This window comes from Furipterus horrens, unplaced genomic scaffold (assembly GCF_987537825.1).
Source record: "Furipterus horrens unplaced genomic scaffold, mFurHor1.1.pri manual_scaffold_1, whole genome shotgun sequence".
Taxonomy (NCBI): domain Eukaryota; kingdom Metazoa; phylum Chordata; class Mammalia; order Chiroptera; family Furipteridae; genus Furipterus; species Furipterus horrens.
The window spans coordinates 148695778-148721142 of NW_028327171.1; the positions used below are offsets into that span (position 1 = coordinate 148695778).

The following is a 25365-nucleotide window of genomic DNA, read 5'->3' on the forward strand; positions in this document are numbered from 1 at the left end:
CCTACAGACTCCACAGCGGACTCACAGGGAATGGGAGATGCAGACAACCTCTCCTGTCCATAGACTTATGTATTTCCTTGAAAAATGGAACAACCAGAAAGGGAATTCCACAAATGCTACTATCCCCCTACCCACATTTGGGACACATAGCCTCCACTCCTGTGTCCAGGTGAACTGTCAGGGCTTGTGACAAAGCCACCCTTCCTCTTAAGCACCAGGTCCCCTTCCCTTTCACCTACTCAAGGACATCATTCCAGCCACTCTTCCCCTTCCAACATATTCACAGTTTCCCTCCACACTGGATTTCTTCCATCAGCACAGAAACATGGTGCTTTTGTCTCCTAGCTTAAAAAAGAAAATTCCCTCCTCACACATTTATCCATCGGCTACTGCAAACTTTTCTTCTGTTCTTTTCAGCAAAATCCTTTGAGTTGAGTATACTCGTGTTCTTCTATTTCTCTTGTCTCGTTCACTCATGAACCCTCTCTAAGCAGACTCAAGAGGATTGCTCTTCTTAAGTCTACCAAGGACCATACACTGATAAACTCATTTCAGAAACATCTGCTCCATTTGGTCACTCCCTCCTCCCTTGACTTGCTTCCCCAGAAATAATTCTCTCTAGACTTTTCTCCTACCTCATCTCACTGATGTCTTCACATGGAACGCTCCAGAGTTCAGTCCTTAGAGTTTTCGCATTCTGTGCCCTGATGACCTCCACTCTTATGACATTAAACACTATCCATTTCCTGATGACTCCAAAATTTATACAACTTTGCCAGGTATCTCCCCTAAAACTTCAGACTGGTAATCAACCGCCCACTTGACATTTCCACTTAGATATCTAAAAGGCATCTCAAATCTTATAAGTTTGAAGCTGATCTCACATCTCTCTTCCAAAAATAAAATTATTAAGCTCTGGTCAAGTAATTCAGTTGGTTAGAGCATCATCCCAATACACCAAGGTTGCAGATTTGACCCCTGGTCAGGACATATACAAGAATCAACCAATGAATGCACAAATATTTGAAAAAAAAATCCATGTTTATTTCTCTCTCTCTCTCTCTTGAAAATCAATCAATAAAAATTTTCTTAGAAGTTAGAAAAAAATTATTCACTGCTTTCAGTCTTTCCTACCTGGATAAAGGGAAATCCTATGCATTTAGTTGCTTTGACCAAAATTTTCCTCTCATATTCCACACCCAACCCATCAACAAATTAGTTCAGTTCTACTTTGAAAATACTTTTCATTACTTGTTCTGCTACCTTCCTGGTTCAAAACATCACTGCTTTGCACCTGGATGCTGAAATATCCTTCTATATGATGTGATCTTCCTTCTCTCATTCCTCTAGCAGAGCCAAGGCTAGGGATAGAATCAAGTCTGATGGACTTTGACATTTGTGCTATTTTTAGTGCCCATCTGCTCTAGAATGCCAGGGAGTCTGTCAATTTACCAAAGTCACTCTGTAGCATATATGAGCTCTCCATGATTCAGGTATCTTACCTATAACTAGATTTCACCAGTGAGTAGGAATATAAGAAAAATAATGGTAGTGGTGAGTGTGAGAGTGTCTATATTCATATAAGGCTGATGATTGCCTATTTCTGAGGAGGTCTCTTCTGTCTGAGATTTTAGCATTTCTACTTCTGGGTACAAAAGGTCCTTTACTCTATGAAATATTGAAGATGGTAATGGTATATTATGAATGCTCATACACGACCGACAAAATTTTAAAAAATTTAGTAGCCCTATTAAATACCAAAGTACTATTTTGTCCCCTAAAAATCCTCTTTTTTTTTCATTACATGCAAAAGCAAGAGTTACAGGAAATTCACCCACACTAAGACCATCAAGATAAATGAGTTTTCTCATACCTTGCTAGCTGCCACCCCAGCTTGTTTATGCACTTTGTACTCTGGCGTTTCCGTCTGCATGAAGTAGATCTGATCTTTCATATTCTCAAAGCTTTCCTGATATTTCCTCTGTAAGACAGTAAACATACTGAAGAACTTCTGTAGGAAAAACTGTGTAAGATTTTTACATTGGAGGACAGATGCCACTTAGTTATAATAGGCTAAAAGACAGACTCCAAGAAGGAGCTTCCAAAGGCCAGGGACAGAGAACTTAGGAGAAAAAAAGTGAGAATTTACACTTTCCAGTGAGGAAAATCTGGGAGGCAACTAATCAGTTCCATAAATGTACTGTTTGGGCTCCGAGCAAAGAATAAATTAAAATGGGCCCCTTTCACCTGTATTCACTTTGAAACTACATTATTCCTATGAAAATTGAGGCAAGAATAAGGGTAACTGATCAAAACAATATTTCTCAAAAAGAAGGAAAGATTGCCCCTGAGAAGAAGTGCCAGTACATAAACATCCCAGTACCATGTCACGTGTAGCCAGGTGGCTAGAAGTCATAAAGGAAGGGTCCCGCCCCAACCTAAGGTTATCCGGCCATTCCTTCCTACTTACTGCGCTGATATTATCAGCATTCATCCTGGCGGTTGCAATTTCAAAGCAAGGTGTTTCACTCCATTTGCCTTTGACTTTATTTTCATAATCTTGCTTGTATTTTAGCTAAAGAAAAAAAAAAAAAGGAAAATAAGACAAGCAAAATCCATGATTTGACAGATATTAAATGGTAATGTTCAGCTTTCAAAACTATCTTGACTAGACACTTCTTGGGTCCTTAACAGATGTCTTCAAATCTTCCAATACACTGTCAATTTACCCAACAAGGAAGTTGAATGAGGGGGACGAGGTACTAACTTTGCTTCCTCTTACTGAGTTGGGGACTTAGTTCATTTCAGAATTTACAGATGTTCCCTGCTGTTTGAGGAAGGAGAGAGACATAAGTATCTTCCATTTATAATTCATTATTAAAATAAAACCACTTGACCCGATATTTCCATGCCAGATGAACTTAGCTATTAATTTTGATCTTTAATAAAACTTCTAGTTATACAGAAAGCAATACCACAACAAAATTTGGCTTGCAGGCCAATGAATAAGACTTCTTAGTTTAGACTTCAAGAAATTATAGTGAGAACTGAAAAGTAATTAAAAAATTAAACTGTTGCCACATCTTATTGCCAAATACCATAGCACCTGAATCCCAGGCTGTGAAATCCTTGGAGAGAAGAATTATGTCTTCTTCATTTTGTATTCTCAGAATCTCACACAAAATGCAGCATGCAGAAGTTACCTTATAAATGTTTGTTCAAGGTTTTGAATGACCTTGGCATGAGTGTTATTTGAGCAGAATTAGCCTAGCTAACCCCAAACCTGGACACATGAGCTGGAGTCAGAGCTGGGTTGGAGCACTTTCCCCTCCTTGGCTCACAGAATGTATTAACAGACACAACCATTGTGTTCAAAGTGTTTGTATGCCTAACTACCCATCACATACTTTGAGGAAAAAGGAAGTGGTTTTCTGGTTTAGCTTTAACAGAACAAGTACCATGGTTAACTTATATGTAGAACCAGTGCACTTTAGTTAAAGGAAGCTCACTCCTCTCTCAAATGCCCTATATCCTTCCTTCCCAAAAGGTTAATATGCCAATTAATAACTGAATGTTTTTAATAGTTATGAATTTTAGAGCCCTGGACCCGAGTTCATAAGCTCTGCACCAAAGACTTCACTCCATAATTTCTAAAGGTATAATTTAGCCTCTCTAAGCTTCAGTTTTCTTACTATATATGCTGACAATAGTACTTACACAGAGGGAGACTAAATAAGATCATACATACACTGAAGAATGCTTTGTAAACTTTAGTGATAAACAAATGTAAGGTATAATAATTGTATCATAGCAGAGTACAAAATTCTGAAGAAAAGAAAATTGTGTGCCTGCATGCGTGTGTATATGTGTATTCTTCAATGGAAAGTTTTGGTGAGATAAAATTTTCTTTATACTTATCTTAATTTGCCTACATTCCTCTTTTGAAGCTTTAAAGAATTGAAGTCAATAAAACTGATTTTTCAATTTGCTAAGACAGCCTATAGTAGTATTTCTAATCTTTTTGGAGAATAGGCTTCATCAGGAATCTGAGAAAGCTATAAAATGCCCATAAATACTTATAACTTCAGAGATATTTGATGTACACATGAGGTTAAGATCTCCTAATCTACATTTTTTGGGTAAAGAAAACTCTAGGATTTGGGGAGGGGAGTAACTGGTTCAGATGCAGCCCCAAACTTAGATATAATTTATATAATATAAAATTGAGAAGGTAACATATATTCTTAATGAAGTTCAAAAGTGGGCTATTATAGAGAAATAAGAATCACATGTTGTTAAATAAAATTGAGTAGAAGATTAATTCTCACAGTAAGAGACAGATATGTGATTTTTATAAAATATATTAAAACAAGATGCAAAGCAAACATTCTTCCCATCTTCCTATACTTCCTGACCAAAGCTTGTCATTTCCTCCCATCCAGAGCCAAAGTGGGTCAGAGTGGAGGTGGATCTCTCACAATCCATTCCTGAGTACTCCCAAGTTTGGGAAGATTTTCACTACAAGGGAGGAGGCTGGAGATTGTTAACTGCTAAGGAGGTCATGGCCTTCCCTTTCACTTGGGGGTAGGAGACACATTGAAAAGAGACAGAGGTATATGAACACATGGAACACAGTCTCTCCCTGCCCCCCACCAGCCAAAGGGCCTCACTCCGCATGTCTGGCAGTGAAGCCTGAGCATCTGTGTGGTACATGGGGATGGATTAACCACATCGGAGGTCCAACATCCAACTTTCCCCCCAAACCCTATCCTAACCCTTCTCTCTAACTCCTCCCTATTGTGGTTGATCCATGGAAACCTGGAGGCAAGAATCTAACTTGCTCTAGGATTTTGTGTTTCTTCATTTAACAGAGGAAAGTACATTAGGTCAGTTATAAGCTCTGGGACACCTTCTGTGGGTAGGAGGGTAACCACATGTTGACAGATGTAGTAGGCTTGTCCCCCACACCACAGTCCCTCCTCTACTGAAGCCAGCTGAGAGTGCTTTCAATGGGCCATAAGTTAGGTGTCCTAGGGGCTTGCTCAGCCACATGACTATCAGAAGTGTTATGAGTGCAGAGTTTTTCCTTTTAATTTTAGATCCCAGTTAGGTATCAGCTGGAAATTACAACCTGAAATCTCCTATTTCCAATTGTGAATCTAGAAGAAAACATAGAAGCAGGCACAGAGAAACTAAAGGGACTTCCCAGGGCTGCATTCAGAACCCCATTTGTTGCTGGTGGTAGTGGGCATAGTATCCTCACCTGGAATGCCTGCTTACACGAACAACTTTGCCCACCTGCCCATTTGTGCTGGAGCTACCAAGTGAGCTGAGCCAGGAGGAGGTCCTGGCATGGAGTCGATGGCTTTGGCCAAAGACAGAATTGAGAGTAGGGATTCTGACAGGTATAGTAAGGAAGGCTGGTAAACAGAACCTATCAGCAATATAATTATTACAGATATGTACTCATTATATTAACATATGAACTGAAAGCTGTAAAACAAAGCTATGGATCTGGGAGACATGATTCAACAAGGAAATGGTAAAAATCTAAATGCATGGAAGTGAATAGAAGAAGGAGAGTTTACCTATTGGGAGAGAAAGAAAATGATACTGAAACATGGGTCAAAGCAGCTTGACAGCAGGGAAGACTTCAAGAGAAGGAAGTGAGTCCCAAACCTGAGTCACCCTGATGGTTTGTTTAAATAGGCTGTGACCAATCACAAATATTTCTTTCCAACATGACTGGTATTTGGGATGCACAACAGCCATTAAAAACTTGGAAATCTGCTCTGACTGGTGTGACCTAGTGGGTTGGGTGTCACCTGGCAAGCTGAAAAGTCACTGCTTCTATTCCTGGTCAGGGCACAGGCCTGAGTTGCAGGCCAGGTCCCTGGTTGGGGGCAGGCAAGAGGTAGCCGATAGCTGTTTCTCTCCCACATCGATGTTTCTCTCCCTCTCTTTCCCCATCCCTTCCCTTCTCTCTAAAAATAAATAAATGAAACATTAACAAAAAAGAACTTGGAAATGTGGGTAAGACTGGGATGAGTAACTATCACCACGACAGAATCTGGTGATGTTCATCCACAGCCATCCTCCCATTGGCTCATAGTGTTATTCCACAAGGGCAAACCCAGCCCTGGAAATGCACTCAGAATTCTCAATGATATCTCCATATTCACCTGGAGTGGTGCAGTCCAATAGATATACAGTAGTCCCTCTCTATATCGTGGTTCACTTATCGCGGCCTCACTGTATCATGGGATTTCATAAAATAGTATATTTAATTATTTATCATGGATTTTTTGCCATATCATGGGATTTTGTGGTACTGTATACATATGTTGTAAAGTTACGTAGGTTTAAGAGTGTAGAATATATTTAAGAACATAAGTAGTGTTTATAAATGTGTGGAAAAGTTTAATAAGGGACTGGGAATGATTTATAAGTGTGTGGGAAGGGTTTATAAAGCCTTAAAATATACATAAATACTAAAATAAATGTAAGAATCCTACTTCGTGGATTTTCACCTATCATGGGAGGGTCTAGAACGTAATGCCCGTGATAAGTGAGGGAATACTGTATACTGCTAGCCACCACTATAATATAAAAGTTTTCAGTAGCCATACCTTAAAATGAAAAAAGGAACAAGTAGGAAATTAATTTAAATAATATATTGTACTTAACCCAACAGATCCAGAAATATTACCATTTCAACATGTAAGCAATATAAAATAATGAGTTATTTGTCATATTACATGTTTAAGATCTAGTGTATATTTTACACATATGGGATGCTCAGTTCATCTGTCACATTTCAAGGGCTCAATAGACACATATGGCTAGAAGCTACTATTTTGAAGAGTGTAACTCTAACTGGCAAGGCTAATTTAGTAGAGAGATTGATTATAGGGGAGTTTGAAAGTGCTTTTTTTTTTTTTTTTTTTTTTAACCACTTTCAAGTACATACACTGCATACTCAAATAAGGTAAAAGAATGTTGCCTCAGTAAGGTATCTTTTAAAATATGCTTTAAATAAAAATTTAAAATAGATTTATTTTTATCTCTAAGTGGCTATTTGAAAACAGTCTTTTATTTTCCTCCCATAAGATAAATGGTCCTTGCTCCCCAATCTTATTTATAATATCAACACTTTCAGTAGGCCATCTATTTATGGACAGTTTTGAAGTGAATTTCTACTTAGTCCTGGCAAAATATCAGGCTTATGGTATTCCTATTAGTGAAATTTTACTGTACTTATTAGATCAAGCCCTTGGTTATACAGTTCAGTAATCTGCAATATCAGACACTAGAAAACATCATTTCTTTCTTCTTTACTGGAGAAATTCTTTCAAAAAAATAATTGAACAAGATAGAAATCTTGAAGGCCCACCAAAATTTAAGACCAAACTGAGACTCAATTCCACAGAGGGGAAAGAAAAGTATTTATTTAAAAGCAGCCATATCCCAGGAGAAAGTGGCCTGATTTGGACTAATTTTTTTAAAAGAATTTAACATGGATCTATTCACTATGGAACATCTGTTTCTCTGCATTCCTCAGAGCTAGTTTACTAGCTTAAAATAGGCAGACTAGGCTGTTTGCCAGGGCCTTAAAAGTTACGAGATGCTCTCCCCACAGCTGTCAATTTAAGCTATGTCTAAGAGACCACTCATGCATTCTTATGTTCTCTGAATCTAACTGGGAGCATAAAATTATATGGGGTCTTCACACTGAATTAAAACAGTCAGATCCTGTGTGATTACTTGGTTTTCTTTTGTATCACTTTCATAGGTCAGATGTGAAAGGATATTAGGACATGGGTTCTGTTTTTCAAAGGCAGCTTTCATATTTATCAATCATTGAGTCATCAAGCTGGCTGAGCATTTACTCACGCAATGTTATGATGTTCGTGAATGTACTGCTTTTGCTGTAGCATTTTTTAGGGTCATTGCAAAAATACTCAGTGTTTACCTTGCATCTTTTCACCTTAGTTACTTTTTCTGAGGATTGATCTTATTAAGCAGGGTTTTCTAGGGAGACAGTGTTCCAGTCCTATTTACGTACCTTGCTCACTTGATCAGTCACTTTCTTGGCAAATTCTATATCTGGAGGATCCGGCACAGATGTGAATTGTCTTTGCTGTTCAACAAGACCTTTTTTGTAGGTAATCTGACCAAATAAAAGGGATGAAAACAAGACATAGGTAATTATTCTATTACTGTTTTTCATGTTCCATTAGTTGGCATTTTTAAAAGACGATGTTGTCATCTACACTTGAAGTCTTAAACTTGAGTGTATCACATAACCATAATTTATCCTTACAGACATGGCATGTCCTTCCTCTCAGCATTACTGGTGATTTCTCTCTGAGTTTTCTCTCCTCTCCAAGATTATTGGCCCTAAATCTGTTTCTTTCTTTTGAGTCCATGTCGAAACCTGCATCTGAAATTATTCTCTTAACCAGCATCCTCGACTCCCAATGTCTGGTCTTTCCATCACACCTGTTAACAAACTGTCAAGTCTGGATTAACTTAACAAAACATTTCTGCTGTTCTTATATCCAGGATGCTGAGAGCTACTGAGGAAAATCACTCAATTCTACGAATTGGTTAGTAATAACATGATAACCAAGGTTAAAAGAGTTGCAGGAAGAAGGTACAGAGGAGGGAGAGGAGCCTCTGAACCCAAACCCTTAGCTTGAAATCTACATGCCCACCCAGTGATATATTCTATGAACAACTTGCTTGGGGCTCTTTGCCCAATAATTGTTAAAGTTCATGGTGCTGACAGCAGTATTAATAGACATGCTGGTAATCTGATACTTAGTGCATGCTTGGTCTGCAATAAAAACAAAAGCCTACATTAACTGCCAATGATGGAAGATTTTACTTCATTATGTCTTCTGTTGAGATATCTCAAAAAATGTGGACAACTTTACTTGTTCAAAGTCCGTAGCATTACAGTGGCCTAGAGGCAACCCTTCATCTCTCTACTTTATGGACAAAGGGAGACAGTAGGAGATCAAGTGTCTTCTTGGAAACCTCTTCTTAGACTGACATGACATGCACTTCCTGGTTCCCCTTCAACTTCTCCAACAATTTGTTTCTTCATTCTTTGGCTGGCTCCTTTCCAGGTGTCCTCAGCGTGGGTGTCCTCCAAAACTCTGCCCTTGGTCCTACACTGTTTTGCCTTCCTCACACAGTTTCATATTTTCAGTTGTCACATATTCTGATGACTCTCAAATACTAATCTCTTGTCATCTCATATTTATGCACTAGTACTAAATTTCTAACTTATCCATAGGATGCCCATTATCTCAACTCTATTCCTTTTTAACTAATGAATCTTTACAATTTATACCCCAATCCACCTAGACTGCCAGTCTTGGTCATAAATTCATCTGTGGCTCCTTTTTCTCTTTTGTCTCCATTATCCAATATCATTAACACTTTTTAAATGCTTGTTACCTTCAGATATCTTTTTCCTCTTCATTGCCGCCATTATCCCTCTGATCCATCTATATTACTGAAACAGTCTTCTGCAGATAGTCTCCTATGATTTTGCCTACCCCAATCTATTGTATTGTCTATTGAAATTTCTCCAGAATCTACTTTTATCATGTAATGAGATTTCTGCAAAATCTTATGATGCCTCTTATTGACTATCATATCACATCAAAGCTATTTTATCTGATTTTCAAGGTCCTGCTGCCAGTTTCTTACAAGTGCCTCCATAACTCAGCACACATAGCATTCAATTTCTTTGTCCCCTAAGCCCCAGACTCATTTCACCTTGTCCCTTGTTTGAGTGCTCTCTATTTGAAATGCCTTTCTTGTTCATCATTGCCCATTCTCTTGGAATCATCATCTTCACATAGCCTTCTCTGATTACTCACATGTATCTTGTCTTTCTCTTACCAAGTATTAGACAGCAGGTTTTTTAAAAACATTTTTCCTCTGCCCTGGTTGCTGTGGCTCAATGGATTGAGCATTGGCCTGCGAACCAAGTGTCATTGGTTCGATTCCCAGTCAGGATACATGACTAGGTTGCACGTCAGGTCCCCAGTTGGGGGACTGAGAGGCAACCACACAGTGATGTTTCTCTCCCTCTCTTTCTCCTTTCACCCCTCTCTAAAAATAAGTAAATAAACAAGCAAATAAATAAATAATTAAAAATATATTATAAAAAAAAAACAACTTTTTTCCTATACTTTAATATATAACACTTGCATTTTGACCAGCTTGGTTATAGATTTTCAAGGGAAAGGATGAAACTTCTTGTTTTACTTTTTGTCCTGCCAGGTATGTATGCAGAATGGACTTTCAATAACTAATTATTGATCACTTGGTAAATATCACACAATTTACATATTCATGAGATACAGAACCATAAAGCTAATCTTAAAAGAAAAGTGGGAGGTCCCCTCACATTAAGATTGGCACACTAGATAGCCTTGAAAGTTTGTTACACCTTCTTTAATTCCTAGCTTACCGTATGCAAGGATAGGAGTATATCTGCTATATTTTAACCAATTATATGCAACCTAGGTTAGAAACCTTTTTTTTTTCCTAATGTGAGACGTTGAAAAATTAATCTCTATCTTTTGTCATCTGCTGGTTATGGTTTTAATGATGCCTTTTAACCCTGTTGCCAAATCTGTTGCCCCCAAAATACAACAAGGATGCCAGCTTGTTAAACCAATCATGCCACTGCCTGGGGACAGCCAACTGACCTGGACTCTGCAAGGTAATTCCCCATGTGGGAAGGCCACCCTCCCCTCCACACCCCCACTCTTTTTAGGGATTTCTGGACCCAACGGTAGGTAGGACATCGACCATGTCCAGCTTTAAGAAGCTAGAGGAGCATGAGACCTTTGCCCATTGTCCTTTATAAGATTATAAAGGGTCTTAAGTCTGAGAGAGGGAATTGTTACAGAGTGGGGTGTCCCCCCACACAAAAAAATCAATAAAATAAAGGACAAACAAACCAAAAAATATTAAACCTCAGGACTTCGATATATCATCAAGTGTGTATATATGATTTTAGTTCAGAGCAAGATAGAACCCTAAGATCCACTGGAAGTAAATCCATTAAGTTTTAAGATGTCAATGGGCTGGTTAAGTTCATACTGAATTTAAGAGGTTTCAAAAATCTAGCTGAGACTTCCAGCCAAGATGGAGGCCTAGACAGACACACTTGCCTTCCAAACAACCATAGAAAGGGTGGAAAGGGGGGACACCCAAAGAGCACCAGGGTTGTTGCATGGGAAAGAGGAGACAGGCCAGAAGGGCCTCTGCCAACAGAGTATCTCAAAATGGAATCCATCTAGACACAATCGGAAATCTTAAAGAGAGACATACTACTCCTGGGGTTTGTTGGTGGCACAGTATAAAAAGGAGCTTTTTTTTTTTTTTTTTCTTTCTGTAAAACTTTCTTCAACTAATTTGTGGTCAGTTTGTTCCATTTGAGATGCTATAACAGCCCAACAATGTTGTCTAATAAAAAAGGTTTTACCCACGTTTCTGGTTAAGAAATTGTTGGACTTCCAGCCACAATGGAGGCCTAGACAGACATGCTGCATCTCCCTCCACAACTAAGAAGGAATATAACTACCTCAAAACTAGAGACAACAGAAGTTCCAGAAAATAAAGCTGTGTGGAAGTCCAACAAACAAAGATATAAAGAAGAAATACTTATCTAGACAGGTAGGAGGGGTGAAGCTGGGACGGAAAGGATGTGGTGTTGTGGCAGTAGCAGCGGTGACAGTGGCAGGCCAGCAGAAAGTGCAATAAAACATTTAAAAAAGTCAAGAGGGACACCTGGGGAGCACTCCCAAAACCAGACCAGATCACACAGCTCATGGTTCCAGCACTGGGGAAAATAAAGCCTCATTGCTTCTGACTGTGCAGACCAGTGGAGGTTGGACTGGAGGCACAAACAACAAGTCTCTCAGTGGAGTTTGTTTGTTTGTTTAAAGGGCCCCCATGGTCCTAGAACATTCACAGACCCGCCCACTCTGGGAATGAAGGCCAGGACAACAGCTAGAGAAGCGCCAGTCCCATACGGAAGTGAGAGAAGTGCCTGGAAAAGGGGCGAGTGCTGAGCAAGTGGCATTGTTCCCTCTCAGACCCCCCCCCCACAGCACCACAACGTGGTGAAATGGTCGCCCTGTACTGATAAATACCTAAGGCTCCGCCCCCTACAATGTAACAGTAGCAACAGCTCTACCTAACACACAGAGGGAAACAAACACAGGATCCTGTCAAGATGAGGAGACAAAGGAGTATGGCCCAAAAGAGGGAATGGATCAAGCGATGAGGAGATAGTCAACCTAACAAATGAGGAGATAGTCAACCTAACAGATGCAGAGTTCAAAACACTGGTGATAAAGATGCTCACAGACTTAACAGATATGCTTAAGTATGGCAAATGCATAAGGGAAGAAGTGAAGGCTATGCTAAGTGAAACAAAGGAAAATCCACACAAAACCAATGGTGAAGAGAAGGAAGTTGGGGTTAATAATCAATTATTTGGAACATAAGGAATAAAAAAACAGTCAACCATTACAAATGAGGAAACAAGAATTTTAGAAAATGAGGAGACGCTTAGGAACCTCTGGGACAACTTTAAACGTGCCAACATCCAAAACAGAGGGGTGCCAGAAGGAGAAGAGGAAGAACAAGAAATTGAAAGCTTATGTGAAAAAATTATGAAAGAAAATTTCCGAAATTTGGCAAAGGAAATAGCCATACAAGTTCAGGAATCATAGAGAGCCCCAAACAAGCTAGACCCAAGGAGCACCACACCAAGACACATCATAATTAAAATGCCAAAGGTGAGAGATGAAGAGAGAATCTTTAAAGCAGCAAGAAAAAAGCAGAGAGTTATCTACAAAGGGGTGCCTATAAGACTATCAGCTGATTTCTGAAAAGAAACTGCAGGCAAGAGGGGTCTGGCAAGAAGTATTCAAAGTGATGAAAAGCAAGGGCCTACAATCAAGATTACTCTATCCAGCATAGCTGTCATTTAAAATGGAAGGACAGATAAAGTGCTTCCCAGACAAGGTAAAGCTAAAGGAGTTCATCATCACCAAGCCATTACTATATGAAATGTTAAAGGGACTTATTTAAGAAAAAGATCAAAACTATGAGCATTAAAATAACAACAAACTCACAACTATCAACAACTAAATCTAAAAAATAAAAACAAAAACAAGCTAAGCAAACAACCAGAACACAAACAGTTCATAGGTGTGAGGATCATTTTTAGGGTTATCAGCTGGGAAGGGGAAGTGGAAGAGATGGGGAAATGGTGCAGGGATCTAGAAGCATAATTGGTTGGTACAAAATAGACAGGGGATGTTAAGAATAATGTAGGAAAGGGTGAAGCCAAAGAACTTATTATACATGACCCATGGACATGAACTAAGGGGGGTGGGATTGCTGGAGGGAAGCGGGTTACTGGGTAGAGGGGAGCAAAGGGAAAATAAATTGAGACTACTGTAACAACATAATCAATAAAATATACTAAAAAAAAACCCAGAATCTAGCTGACAACAAAATGAAAAACAACTTGTCATTTTATAATAGAGTGATCTCCTAAGGACTCTGAATTTTCAGCTTGGCCTCTAAGCAAATCTAGGGACCAGGAAATAAAGTAACTCAAAATAAGGAGGAGTGCTGAGCCCATTCATAGCTTTCTGCTGCTGCTTTCAATTCTAAGTACCCTATTGGGGCTTTTAAGTTCCTCCAATAAACAGTTTTCAAGGTCTATGGTTCTAAACTTCTAGCCAGTGGGAGTGCTGTTTTTTGTTTGTTTGTTTGTTTGTTTGTTTTTTCTTTTTGCTAACTTTGTAATATCCTCTGTGTACACTGGTGGCGAGAGGTCTTTGTGGAACAAGCATACACACATTTGCACAAGTGCGCCACTCTGGTCCCCCAAGCAGGGAAAGGGGGATACACCATGATTCTGACTTTATGATTAGGATAGCAAATCAAAATCTTGCAATAATACATTTACTTAATAAATTTGGGAAGGTGGCTATGATTCCAGTAAGTTTTAGAAATGCTACTCTGTTATACAGAAAAAACTTCAACACCAGCCAAGGGGACAGAAGGGAGCATGCTCTAGTGGAAAAAAACATTGGTCTTAGGATCATAAGACAAGGCTTCTAGTCTGGGCTCTACCACTAATTACTTTATGTGACCTTAGACTCATGTTCCACACCTGTCAGAAAAGGGGATTGGACTAAATTCTATCAAATATAAATTACAAAATCTAATTTAAATTAGTCATCAAAAAGTATAATGATTCTAGATGTATTCTTCTGTAATGATGGGATTTAGTCTGTTTTAAAGAATTGCAATGAACATCTGGCCAGAAGATATAATTTGAGGTGCCTGATTCCACACTACAAATGGTGCTGACTGCAGTTCACTTACGTCGCTAAGAGCTTTCTGGGCTTGGGCAACCCTCCTCAGCTCCGGGCTATCATTATACGGGTAAAACAAAGTTTTGTCTGCATCCCAGTCTTCAGTGTACAGTTTCTAAACCAGAAAATAGTGATAAGTTATGAGAAAATGAAATCACAGTTACATGAAAATACATAATTTTTACTTCATCCATCAATGACAAAAAAACTCAAGGGAAAGGTAAGAGCAAAGGTAAAAGGAATTCACGGATAACCTCCCCCTTTCCATCCAATTCAAGTCATATTTATTAATGGATTCTCCTGCTTGTCCTAACAAATCTTATTTACAGAAGGGTAGATATGTCTCTAATTCTGTTTCATCTCCTCTCTGTGACTTTACCTCCCTCCTGCAACAAGTACTAATGCAAGTGTAAGGAACCAGGAAGCTACTTAGTGTAACTGCTGTCACAAATAGACCCTTAATAAGAGTGATAGCCAGGAATATTCAAAGTATAGCACAGGGTCTACAGAAAAACTAAAATATTACTTTGCAGGTCTCCAGGGTTGGACCTCAGGAGCATCTTTGTTCTGCCGCACACTTTTCCCCAGGTTGCTCAGGCTCCTGATAGGACCCTCTCCTCTACTCTTTCCCAGAGCTCTCTTCTCAGTTCCTCCTTGCCAAGCCCTATTCCTGCAGTCCTATCAGTCTCAAGGCTACTCACAAAAAGACTGGGAAACTGTATTTCAGATTATCAAGAGTTTAGTGAGTATTTCTCTAAATGACAGGGTAGGAAAACAGAGGACGATAGAAGTGTTGACAGGGCAGAGGCCCTTACCTTACTGAACAAGGCTGTGTTCTTAATGGCCTGGACAAGTTCAGGGGCATCAGGGGGAAGCAGGTACTTATCCTTGGTGTCTTCCCAGTTCTGCTTGTATAAAACCTAGACAGAAAGAGCAGAGGGCTTGATATCTCCACCATGGCATGAAGATTTAGAGAACAAAAGAGAGCATTGTGAAGAGGTGTCCTTGCACAAAGATTGCTGGTATGTGACGTGGCTCTGGCATCAATTAGGAAAACGTTGACCATGTCAGCATCCCACAATACTTTTCCCACATTAGTAAGCTTTTCCTTGAAAAAAGTCTATTAAAAAAAAAAATCTAAATCATGACTATGATTCTTTGTAGATTCATTTCCAAGGCTGCAACCTATCAGTCATTTGCTGAATTTGGATGGTACGTGCATTTCTTTTGACTGACATGGTAGTTTCAAAAAGTATTTTTAATTAATTCCCTACATTTAAAATTTGGAGATTTATCATAAAACTTCAGCTCCCAACCTTTTTAAAGATAAGAGAGCCTGACAACATCGGGACTGCACTCTGTGCAGCAACTGCCTGCTGTCGAGTCACACAGGCTCCAATCCACAGTTCTCTTCTGGGTCACCTCAGTCAACTGTTCAGCCTCCCTTACACATGTGCATTTAGAGCTCACAATGCCTGTGATTCAGTGGGACTGGTGAGCAGGATGAGGCTGAGGCCAGGTAGAGGTGACACACATTCTATTTTGTATCCAGTCACCCATACCATGACCTTACCTTACTGACTTGCTGCGACACTTTCTTTGCATGTTCAATGTCCTTTGCTTTCTCATCCATGTGATAGATAGTTTTAGCAACATCACCATCCATTCGATACTTAACCTGCAGAATGAATGCATAGTTAGACTTCATGACAGGCATGACCATGTAAGTCTAATAAAGAATGTTTTATAATCAAAGAGCATTGACCCAATTACTTTATGTTTGCATCACAAAGAAAAATTTTTTTATTTCAGGTAGAAAATTGTGATCTTCAAAGATCTGCAGAGCACCTGTATTTATTACTGTCTGCTTTCCTGGCCAAATTTCAGCCTCCCTGGGCTCCAGTATGGAGGACTACAAGGAATTGGAACTTCCAAAGCATATCAACTCTTGAATTAACTTTCTAAGCCAAGTTTTTAGAATCCTCTTTGTGTTGACATTTAGAGCAACATCATCTAAGGCCAATGTTTCCTCTAGATTTCTGGACTGGCTCATAGTAATTCAACCCCTTATTTTCTCCACACCTATTTAAAACCAATTCCCAGTGGTAGGCATATTTTTGATCTGTGTGTTTCATTTTAGCAATACAGCCCACCTCACTGAGTTGATCTTGTACTTTCTTGATTCTGCGAAGTTCTGGGGTATCAGATGTGATAGCGGTTGGCTGTCCTTTTGCTTTCTCATACTTCTCCTTGTATTTATTCTGAAAAAAAATCAGATATTAGCCTAAAACCTTATAATGCAGGAGAAGAAATTTCAGGCAATGCACCCATCCCCATCTGATAAAAAAAGTACTGCAAGTTATAACAATTATCAGTATAACAGCATCTTTGTTCCCTACCCTGATTCTCAGCAAACACTAAAATAGATTTGTTAATTGCTCTTCTAAAATGTGGTTTATAATTGAGACAGTAAAAATGGTATTACAGACTATTGTCTTGGAAATGCTCTACAATGATTCTCTCAACATTTTTATTGTCTGAGTGCACACATAAAAAGCTTGAATGGCAATAATTTTACAAAATAAATATAGAATTTGAACCAAATTTGAAAAGATTTAATTGCTAGTACAATGCAAAAATATCCAATTCAGAAGTTGCTGCTAAATCTCAGTGACTTGGACAGCTGAGACACCACCTGAATTAATGAAACATCTAAATTATGGAGTATTTTGAAAGGAAGTACAATCTAATTATTTCTGTGAAGTATACAATGAGTTCTTACCTTAAATATAATGTGCATAATTTATCATTATTAATGCTTCAAGAGTACTCTTGAGTGAGGTAATCAACAAACTAAATTATATTATTGATTTAGTTAACCATTAAAAAATATTAAAAACCTTTGCCAGCATTCCTCTCAGTCTACCAGAAATTCTAGGATATTAGCATCTGAAATTAATGAGATTTTATGGCAGTAAGTTGGCAAAAACAATTTCTATTTTTGCTGAATATTACAGTAATAAAAGAGGCAAGATGATCTTATTTTTAGAAATTTAAGGCTTAGAAGTCTATATTGTAGATCATTCAAGAATCTGAACTAGAAATTTGCTAAGTAGTCCCCAAAAGTTAACACTCAGCCAAAAGTGAATATTCATTGGCCAACCAAAACAGGATACTTTTGACATGAGCATTAGTCCTGTATAATCCAATATTCCCTAAAATACTTTATATATTTTTGAGCCTTCAGAGGACATGCAATCAGGCTACTGAGTGAGACCTCAGTCCACCATGGACAATTAACAAATGGGTCTACAGTTACTACCAATAAGTGTAATGTAACTTTGGGGACCAGGGACCATCAAGAGCAGTGATTCCTAGCCTGGGATGCACCTTAGAATCACCTGACAGCTTTTAAAAATCCTTCTACACTGCCCAAACCCAGAGTGATTAAACCAGAATGACCTGGGCATTTATAGTTTCAAACCTCCCAGGGGATTCTAAATGTGCAGCCACAGTTCAAAACCAGTGTTCCAGGGTGCAGTCAAATGCTCTGATCATTAGTTTCTTAGTCTGATCCTGATTTTCTACACTATATGTTCTTCCTCACTATCCACCTCTTAGAGACCTACTACAGAGGCATCTTGCTCAGACATAGTATAAATAGATACTATTTAGCTTCTGTGAACTGATGGCAACTAAATCTATATTTATGATTTCATTATTCAAGATTGAAAACTAATTGTGATTAAGTACCAGTAAATGCTTTGTAATTGGTCTTATGCTTATTTTGCAGGAAAATTTCAGTAAGAATGCTTTTCCCGATGCTGCAATGGTACAAATAAATTACAGGAAAGGAAAATTCAAGACTCACAGGAGCATATATTCCGGCAAAATAAGTTTTGTCTCATACAAGGTTGAAAAACAAAATCCAGCCAGTATCCAAAACAGAGTTGGTTGAGATCAGTAAATTCCCCATAATAAAACCAGATTAGCAGGAGTCAGGTTGAAACTTACTGTGCTAAAGAGATCCTGCATTTTCTGACTATGTGCAATGTAGGGGGTCATGAACTTTGAGGAGTCCACTTTCTTCTTCATAACCTTCTTCCTCTCTGCCGGCTTTGCTGGTTCTGGCTGGGCCAGCCCTGGTTTGGAAGGTTGTGATTGCTCATAGTCAAATGTTGTTGTAGTTTCATAGACTTCTGTTACTGTCTGAAATTTTGACAGGCAGTTCAACATTGTTATAAAAGTAAGAACTGTGATAAGCATGATGTTGGAATTCTGACTTTGTCACACATATTCCTGGTGTTATTTCTCTATAACTAAAACAGGTCAATGCAGAAAATCACACACAATATTCATTTGACAGAACATTATGTTACATACATAATGCTGGTTGTCCAAGATTGCATGGAGTAAAAAGTTACTCCTTATTAATTTACAACATTGTCTTAAAATTCCATTTGAAGAAAGGAACTCAAACACTTTAAGGTGGGATAAAAATCAGAAGTAAAAAAAATTTTTTCAAATATAAGAGAAAGTTTATTTAGAAAGTTACAGAAGTAGCTGAACTGGGCAGCTAAATTGGGCTGCCCAGGCTCAGGAAGCAAGTTGAAGAAGCAAAAGAAGGACCTTTGGAGCTTAGGAGAGAGAACTGCAAAGGAAATGCATTGGGGCAGGGTGGGGGATGGGGCGGGATAGAGGGAAAGAGAAAGGCACAGGTGTGCTCCCGAGAGAGCGTTGAAGGTTCTTAGGTCAACATTATCAAATGATTTTTAATGTAAGACGCGTGCTTAACATCTGAGATATAAACTTCATACTTGTAAAGCATATTTTTGTTAGTTGTGAAAAGCATAAAATGTGGCTTGAGTCGTCGTCGTCGTCGTCGTCGTCGGCAGCCGTCCGTCTCAAGAGACAATGGCGTAGCTTCCTGAGAGTCTATCTGCACCGCCAAGAATGGCTGTGCAGTCCGACTCGGGAGTGACAATCCCTGCCACACTTGTTACAGGTGAAGGCAGATGGCCGTTGTTGCTGCTGTTGATGCTGCTTCCGCCTCGATCTTTTCTGGACCGCCTCCTCGTTGCGCGCAGCCTCTGCGCATGACGTACCTTGCCTGACCGCGAGCCTCCAGGCTAGGCGGTCGTCTGCTTGAACTTCCCATGTGTTGAGATTGATGGAGCATTGTGTCATGTCCTTTTTGCAGATGTCTTTGAACCGCAGTTTTGGGCGCCCTGTCATCCTCTTGCCTTCTGCTAGCTCGCCGTAGAGGAGGTCTTTGGGGATACGGCCTGCATCCATTCTTTTGACATGGCCGAGCCACCTGAGGCGTCTCTCGCTAAGAACTGCATGCAAACTGCTCATATTGGCTCGCTTCAGCACATCGGTGTTGGGGACCTTATCCTGCCAGGCGACATGCAGGACGCGTCGCAGGCACCTCATGTGGAAGCTGTTGAGTTTCCTTTCGTGCCTTGCGTAGGTGGTCCACGTCTCGCTGCCATAGAGGAGAGTGCTGAGTACGCAGGCTTGGTAGATGCGCAGTCTGGTTTTCTCAGTGAGGCTGGAATTGTTCCACGCTCGCCGGTTCAGTCTGGCCATAACTGTGGCTGCCCTGGTGATTCTCCGGTTGACCTCCAAGTCGACTGACAGAGAGCTCGAGATGGTGGACCCGAGGTAAGTGAAGTCGTTGACAACCTCCAGGGTGTATCCGTCGATGGTGATGCATGGGGGAGTCCCCGTGCCTTGAGCCATAACATTCGTCTTCGTCAGGCTGATGGCTAGTCCAAACTCCTTGCATGCATGGGAAAGGCAAGTGACTAGCTGCTGGAGTCCCTCTTCGGAGTGTGATGTCAAAGCTGCGTCGTCGGCGAAGAGTATCTCATGGATGAGCACCTCTTTGACTTTGGTCTTGGCTCGTAGACGGGCCAGGTTGTAGAGCTTGCCATCGGATCTGGTGTGAATGAAGACACCCTCGCTGCAGTCCTTAAAGGCGTATCGGAGGAGCATGGAGAAGAAGATTCCGAACAGCGTAGGCACGAGGACGCAACCCTGCTTTACTCCGCTGCTGACTGGGAAGGCCTCAGAGGTTGCGCCGTTGTAGGACACCGTGCTGTGCATGTTGTCGTGAAAGGACATGACCACAGCAAGCAGATGTGGTGGACAGCCAATCTTCCGTAGCAAGCTGAAGAGTCCGCTTCGACTGACCAGATCAAACGCCTTCGTGAGGTCAATAAAGGCGAGGTAGAGTGGTTTATGCTGCTCGTGACACTTCTCCTGCAGCTGGCGTAGGGAGAAGATCATGTCCACTGTTGATCGGCCAGCTCTGAAGCCACACTGGGACTCTGGGTAGACGCGGGAAGCAAGGGTCTGCAGGCGGGCAAGAGCGACCCAGGCGAATACTTTGCCGACGACGCTGAGGAGAGAGATGCCCCGGTAGTTGTTGCAGTCACTGCGGTCTCCTTTGTTCTTGTACATGGTGATAATGTTGGCGTCTCTCATATCCTGGGGGATGTAACCCTCCTTCCAGCAGCGACAGAGTAGATGGTGGAGCAGCTGTAGCAGGACTGGTTTCCCGCTCTTTAGGATTTCTGGTGGGATTCCGTCGCTTCCTGGTGCTTTCCCGCAAGCAAGGCGGTCGATGGCTTTGCCGAGCTCTGCCGCAGTAGGTGGGGTGTCTAGCTCCTCCATGACTGGTAGGTCTGGGATGGCTTTAAGAGCAGTGTCTGTTACGGTGTTCTTCGTTGCGTACAGCTCGAGGTAGTGCTCGGTCCACCGCCGCATTTGCTGTTCCTGGTCAGTGATGACCTCACCTGTCTTGGACTTAAGGGGGGCGATCTTGGAGGGGATTGGGCCTGTTGCCTTCTTGATACCCTCATACATTCCTCGTGCGTTGCCTATATCGGCGGCTTCCTGAATGCTTCTGCACAGGTTTAGCCAATAGGTGTTGGCACAGTGGCGGGCGGTCTTCTGGACTTTGTTCCTGGCAGCCCGTAGAGCTTGAAGTGTACTGGGAGTGGGCGTGACCTTGTAAGCCAGTAGGGCCTTCCTCTTAGCCTCGATCACGGGTTCCATTTCTTCCCAGTGAGCCTCGTACCAGTCAGCGTTCTTCCGCTCTTTCTTCCCGTAAGCAATAAATGCAACCTAATAATAGGTTGCATAATGCACTTACTGCTGATCACTTCAGATGTAAGCAAATTCAAAATGACATTCCTGATTTTGTAAAAAAAAAAAATCTACCCGTCTGATATTTTCTTCAAACGTTTAAAAAATTTCTTAAATTCTCTCGGTAAAGTAAAAGCAAACGTGGGATCAGAGAACAAAAGATGAAGGCAATTCTTGACTTCTAAATAATCTAAGAAAGTTGGTTGTTTATTCTGCAGATATTTAGGTATTGTCCCCTGTAGTATGAGACAAAGAATAATGAACTTTATAAAAAATGAATCACATCAATATCACAAGTGATTACCATTCTCTTGGCTTAGTCAGTTAATGAATGTGAACTGGAATGCCGCTTACACTAATAAATGCTTAGGTGGACAAGAATCGTGATGACACAAAATGGGGTAATTGTCCTCCCAGCAGTCCTATGTATGTGGTAGGTGGGAAATTACTATTTCCTTCAAAAAGCTGCAGTGGAAGAAACTAAGGCCTAAAGTTTGGGTGCAGTCCAAGGTTAAAAATACTGTTAGTGAGAAAAAAAGATAAGCAGCTTAGTCTTCAATCCATCCCATAGTATAATTTTCTTTAACAGCTAATACCACCTGAATCAAAGGAAGAGTTCTGGCACCAATTTGGAGAAGAAAACCCTAAGTAATAAGGAAATCGTATCGCTAAAACAACTTTCCCTCGTGTTGTCAGATTTGTTGCTAATAGGCTGCTTTCTGCTCATTATTAACGATGTGTGGTTGGCTGTGAGAAACTAAGCAATTTACAGCACCTAGGGATGTTAGTTTCCACTCAGAAAATGAGGCATGAGGGAGGTATTTCACCTTGGGAAAAAAGAGGTCCAACTTGGGATATTTATGAGAATGGCTTTCTGAGAATTACTAATGTGCTACACCTAAGCAGCGGTTTACGGCACTGTCAAAGACAAAGGGTTGGAGGCGCGGCCCCCGTCGCTGCAGATGGTGCCCCACAACCTACAACTCTACACAATGCAACTGCTGGGCCCTGTGCAAATCACAAGTCCAAGGCCATCCCTGTGCTTCAGTCAGAGTGGTGACAGCCACCAACATTACTCTAATTAGCATCACTTTCACCAAAAATACCACCTGAACAATTGGAAAAACATCCCGGGGCATCTTAAGCAGGCTAAATAGCAAAAATGGTGGTAAGACCTGTCAAACAGGTAACATTCATTCTTGTACCACCAGCTATTGAGCACACATTCATGAGTGATCCCTCCTCAGATTCTCCCTGTTGCCAGCTCTATGGCCCTGGGAGTGTGAGAGAGAAGAGGCTCTTCCTGCTTTAATGAGCATACAGTTCATGAAGGTGTGGGTTGGGTCTTACCTTACCCGGCACCTGTTCATAGACAGTCTCCTCTGTGTAGTACTGTAAAGAGAGCACAAAGGTATCGTCATGAGAACCAAAGCAGAAATCACCTCACTAACCCAGTTGATTTGCTATATGTGTGGAAGGAAGTAGAAGAGGGAACCTATTCATATTTTGGACCCTGTTTTAAGCCTGTGAAACTTCTGGGAAGCCAAAGTGAATGCCATCAGACTGGATGAGGACATGCAGAGTGACGAGGAAGGTGTCTGAGGCTGGTTACTAATCACGCACCATTATTTTACTTGGGACAAGTAAAATTTGCTGAGAAAATAATATAATAATAATAGCTTGAGTGTGTGGTTTGGGCAGAGAGGAACTCTGATAAAACTCATTGTTTGCTGACTGACAATAAAACCTAGTGTGAATAGAATTTGTAACTGGATTGTATCATGGAAATAATAGATCCAAAGGCATATACACATCTCAATTATCCCTATACCACTCTGACTGCTAAATAATAAGAGTTTCTTCTGAAATGATGGGTGAATCCTGTCCAATAGCATGATAATCCTAAGAAGGGTGTTAAAATGAAAGTTTACAAATGCCCAGGAGTGAAGGAAAAAATGAGAAGATTCCTCATCACAAAATGTGGGAAAGTTAGGCAGCAATTTGCCACTGATGGCTCTGAGGTGCCTTCAGGCTGAACCTGACGTCAAATCTACTTTTGTTCTACTTCTGACATCACCAGCAATAAATAGACATGGATAGGAATTGGCTGACATTTTGTTTCAGATGTGTAAGGAGAGTGGAATCCTGGCGCCAGTCTCTCCCAGCAAAAGCTGGTGAACAGGAGGAAGACTGGTTCAGGGCAAGGCACACAAGGAAGGGGATAAAAATGAAACACTTGACTCATTTTCTCAGTAAAAAAAAAATTGTAAGATTTTTTCTCTACCACTAAAACATTTACTCAGGAAATTGGAACAACACTGAATGCAGAATGTCCCTCAGTAGACCTTTTTTCTCTTACCTTTGGTTCAGTGAACTCTCAACCAATTATTTAACCATTGTCAATAGGCCACGTGTTCTATTTCACACGCAGTAAAATTAGTATAAACCTTACCTAATGTCCCTCACTCTTGTACTTTCTTTGCTCCTTTACTAGTTTTTAAATTTGAAATCTAATTCCATCTCTGTGTCCTTACACGACACAACAGAAATCATAAGCTCTTACAGGACAGGGAATATCTTTTACATGCCTGTTCCTTCATCACATGGGAAACCTCATTTGGACACTTTGGGAAATTCTGTTTGATGCTGATCCGCACAGAATCATTCCTCAGGCCACACAAAACATCAGTGACTTGAAGAGAAACATTAAACTTAAATGAATGATTCACAACTGTTTTGGATTTTGCTAGTCTCCCAGGGAAAGCAGCTCTTTCGTAGCCATTCAGTTTTACCTTTGCTGGGTTCTCATGGTTGCTAAATGTATCTCAGAAATAAGCTTATAAAAAAGGCAACAGTGTCCAAATGGTTGGCACTGACTTGTAAACCAAATCTCACTTTAAAAAAAGAGTTTTGCCACTAATTATATAGTACATCCTTGCTTCTTCTTTCTTTCCAAGTTTATTTAAATTTGAGTAGAGAGTGACAGTACAATTTTATTTAGATGTCCAAGATCCTTAGGAGATATATTTTAAAGAAAATTCCTATCTGTTTTGTGAACTCTCCCTTGACTATTTTCTCAAATCTGCCATCACCCCATTCTCATGTTGTCTTTTTTGAGGTCAGAGAGACCTTGGTTCAACACTCTCTGGCAGGAAGTCTATTAGTTTAGCACCTGCTGGTCAGACCCAGAGCAGTAATGGGAACAAAATGGCATGGATGAGATGCCTAAAAATAGCCCCCACCATTTTTATGACATCTCATTAAATTAATCAAGTCTAGTGCTAAGGACAGTTTCCAGTGACCAACGAACACAATTATTTTAAGAAAGACAAGGGATATTTAAGTTAGAAGCTAAAAAGTATTTCTGGTTTTACCATCATAGAAAATGTAATTTAATTTCTAATTTTGTTAGTGTTCGATACTGATTATTCTACTCTTAGGGACATATGACAAATGTACACTAGTAATAATTTTGAACATTGACAATGTGGCCTTTGGCATTGAAGCCAGAGAGTTTGAATGTTATATTGTATGAGATTCATTCTGAGTTTCATATATATATATCCTCCAGCAATAAAAGCAACTTTATTTGTAGAATAAAATAAAATTTTCTTCATCTAAATATAAATGGGTCCATAAAATAATCTCCAAAGACAAATTTTGGTATTTGAAATTTGATTCTGGGTAGCTCTTAAAGTTAATTTTATTCTTTTGAAAAAGCAGATTTTCACAATTGCCTCCATGTCCATATATATTTAGACCACCATCAATTAGTAAT

The 25365-nt window shown here is 40.1% G+C and overlaps 1 protein-coding gene across 1 annotated transcript in view; it reads right to left on the reverse strand.

Annotated features, from left to right (window-relative positions):
- NEB (nebulin) overlaps positions 1-25365 on the reverse strand; it is a 204610-nt gene that overhangs the window by 177805 nt on the left and 1440 nt on the right. Inside the window, exons 3-11 of the mRNA XM_090279733.1 lie at positions 22938-22979; positions 18447-18641; positions 16586-16693; positions 16006-16110; positions 15248-15352; positions 14443-14547; positions 8066-8170; positions 2471-2575; positions 1874-1981 (exon numbers count right to left, since the gene is read on the reverse strand). Coding sequence (XP_090135859.1) covers positions 1874-1981; positions 2471-2575; positions 8066-8170; positions 14443-14547; positions 15248-15352; positions 16006-16110; positions 16586-16693; positions 18447-18641; positions 22938-22979 — 978 coding nt within the window. The remainder of the gene's footprint in view (positions 1-1873; positions 1982-2470; positions 2576-8065; positions 8171-14442; positions 14548-15247; positions 15353-16005; positions 16111-16585; positions 16694-18446; positions 18642-22937; positions 22980-25365) is intronic.